Source organism: Piliocolobus tephrosceles, chromosome 16 (assembly GCF_002776525.5).
Source record: "Piliocolobus tephrosceles isolate RC106 chromosome 16, ASM277652v3, whole genome shotgun sequence".
Classification (NCBI taxonomy): Eukaryota; Metazoa; Chordata; class Mammalia; order Primates; family Cercopithecidae; genus Piliocolobus; species Piliocolobus tephrosceles.
Window position 1 is genome coordinate 10753971 of NC_045449.1, and position 2208 is coordinate 10756178.

At 48.0% G+C, this 2208-nt stretch overlaps 1 protein-coding gene across 1 annotated transcript; it reads right to left on the reverse strand.

Annotated features, from left to right (window-relative positions):
• Positions 1 to 701: 701 nt before the first annotated feature.
• On the reverse strand, positions 702 to 1981 carry PIRT (phosphoinositide interacting regulator of transient receptor potential channels). Its single transcript, XM_026456291.1, has one exon. The coding sequence runs from the start codon at positions 1847 to 1849 to the stop codon at positions 1436 to 1438; it is 414 nt and encodes a 137-aa protein (XP_026312076.1). The 5' UTR covers positions 1850 to 1981; the 3' UTR covers positions 702 to 1435.
• Positions 1982 to 2208: the final 227 nt, after the last annotated feature.

Consider the following 2208-nt stretch of genomic DNA (forward strand, 5'->3'; position numbering starts at 1 on the left):
AGGAGGCCCTCAATGTGCCTCCAGGAGAAGCTACACTAGGCACTTGGGGAAGAGGTGGGAAGTCGGCCAAGAGACAGATGAAGTAAAAACATCTGGGAGTCAGACAAGTGGCCGTGCAGTTTCCTAATTCCATCGTGCTTCTCCTTCCCCAAGCTGCTCCTGTACACACATGGCAGCACTGCTGCTTCGGATGCTGTTCTTTCCTCTCTTTGGCAACTCTTATCTTTCCTTTCGTTTTTGGGTTGGAGGACATGGCCTCCAGGAATTTCTCTGTCCTCTCTCAAGTTTAGGGTAGATGCCTCCTGTGTTCCCACAACCACCTGCATTTTGCTGGTTGGCTTGGCTGCCTCTCTCACCTTGGGAAGCAAGAAGACAGCAGGGATTGTGTCTTGCTCCTAGCCAGGGCTTATCCCAGAGCAGGACACTGAATAAGTGTTGACTTTTTTGGTGGACGGGGGCAGGGATAACAGAAGTTGGAATTTTCTAACGTGAATTCCATCTCTAGAAACCTACAGATCATTCAGATATGGAACTTGATCCTCTCAATTTTGATCTTGATAGACGTGAAGGGGAAAACAATCTTACAGGATCCCTCTGTATCTTTCCATTTTGCTGTTCTAGATGCAGAGGTAGAGGCAGGGGTAGGAAAGAAATTAGGGCAACATGCATTCGTCCTTGGCTAACGACCAAGTTCAAAGAAAGTGGTCAATGAGAAGGAGTTAGAAGGTCAAGCAGAAACTGTGACATCCCCTAGCCTACCCCACTGCCTCTGATGTAAATATTATATAATTAGGAGTTAAACTTCTTCCGCTGACAAATCCCTAGAGTCATGTTGCCATGTCCAGGGGCACGTGTCATCTTGGAGAGTGTTTTTCCCAGGCCTCCCTTCATTGTTCAGTCTTTGGAATGTTTGACACTTGTGATCTTGAAAGTCTGCTGAGGGAGCTGGGGCTGTCAAACCCAATGGGTCAGAACTCAGCCGTCCGTCCCTCCTCTGTAAAGGACCTCCATGAGTCAGTTTTGGTTCCAGAAGGATGCAAATGAAGAATCCAGCTCTGGCACTCAGATGTGTAAACAAGAGGTTCTCCCTGGGGCATAGCCCACCCCCGAAGAATTTCCCAGCATGCATTGCACTTGGCAGAGAGCTTTGGATGAATGACGTCTGGATGCAGAGGCAAGGGGTTAGAGTGACAAAAGGGAAGGCCACAGCCAAGATCCAAGGAAGCATCAGTCAGAATACAGATAAAGTGGATATATCTGGCAACATTCCCGGCTGCATGGGGGATGGAGCCCTGAGCTCTGTCTTCCCCACTGGGTCAGGGAGAGCATTTTCCTGGATCAGTTTCATGGCACTCCACAGAGGAGATGGGGATGTCGGATGTTGGTCGTCAGATCTTCTCCCACTCAAGGTGGCAGAGAGATGCAGAAACCACCATCAGCGAGTCAGGAAGAAGGACTTGAGGCTGCGTAAGAAATTCGACTTCTGTCTGTGCTTCTGTTTCTTTTTGATGATGGGCACCCACACCAGCCCGCACACCAGCATCATGAGTCCCAGGGACAGGAAGCCGGGCCCTACCATTTTGAGGATGGAGACATTCTTCTTACTCAGCTTCAAGGTGTAGGCCAAGCAGGTGATGACCACGCCAAAAAGCAGGATGGCACCGCCCACCGACATGATGACGATGGGCTTGCGGTAGATTTCCCAGTTACTCCTGGGGGTGGTGGTCCAGACAGACTCGCTCCTGGAGCTGATGCACAGGGAGCTGGCGGTCTGGCTGGGCAGCAGGTCCTTGGCTTCTGGAGACTTCTCATCGACTTCCAGAACCTTGGGGAGAGTCTCCATCGTCATGATTGCTCAGGACTGGGCACCTAGGACCGGCAAAAGTTGGAAACAAGAGTGGAGCCAAAGGAATCCTCACACACCCTTCCTGTACTCAGCATCCATCTCTAGCCCCGCTCTCAGTGGAGGGTGAACAAGGTCTTTGTGCTGAAGCCAAAAAAGAAAGTGAAATGAAATTCACATAAATAAGAAACCACCCAAGCTGGTATAATTTTTTTTCTTGTGAGAGATAAATATTACAACATTTTATTCAATAGCTTTTACTATTTAAAACAAGGATCACTATTTAAATATTTATTCAATAGCTTTTAATATTTAAAATAAGTGATGCCATTTTAGAAACAAACAAAAGCTATAGTTTTTTTTTT

Excerpts from the sequence above, each read along its gene's own strand:
- PIRT (XM_026456291.1), bottom strand. The coding sequence starts at position 1,849 with ATGACGATGGAGACTCTCCCCAAGGTTCTGGAAGTCGATGAGAAGTCT.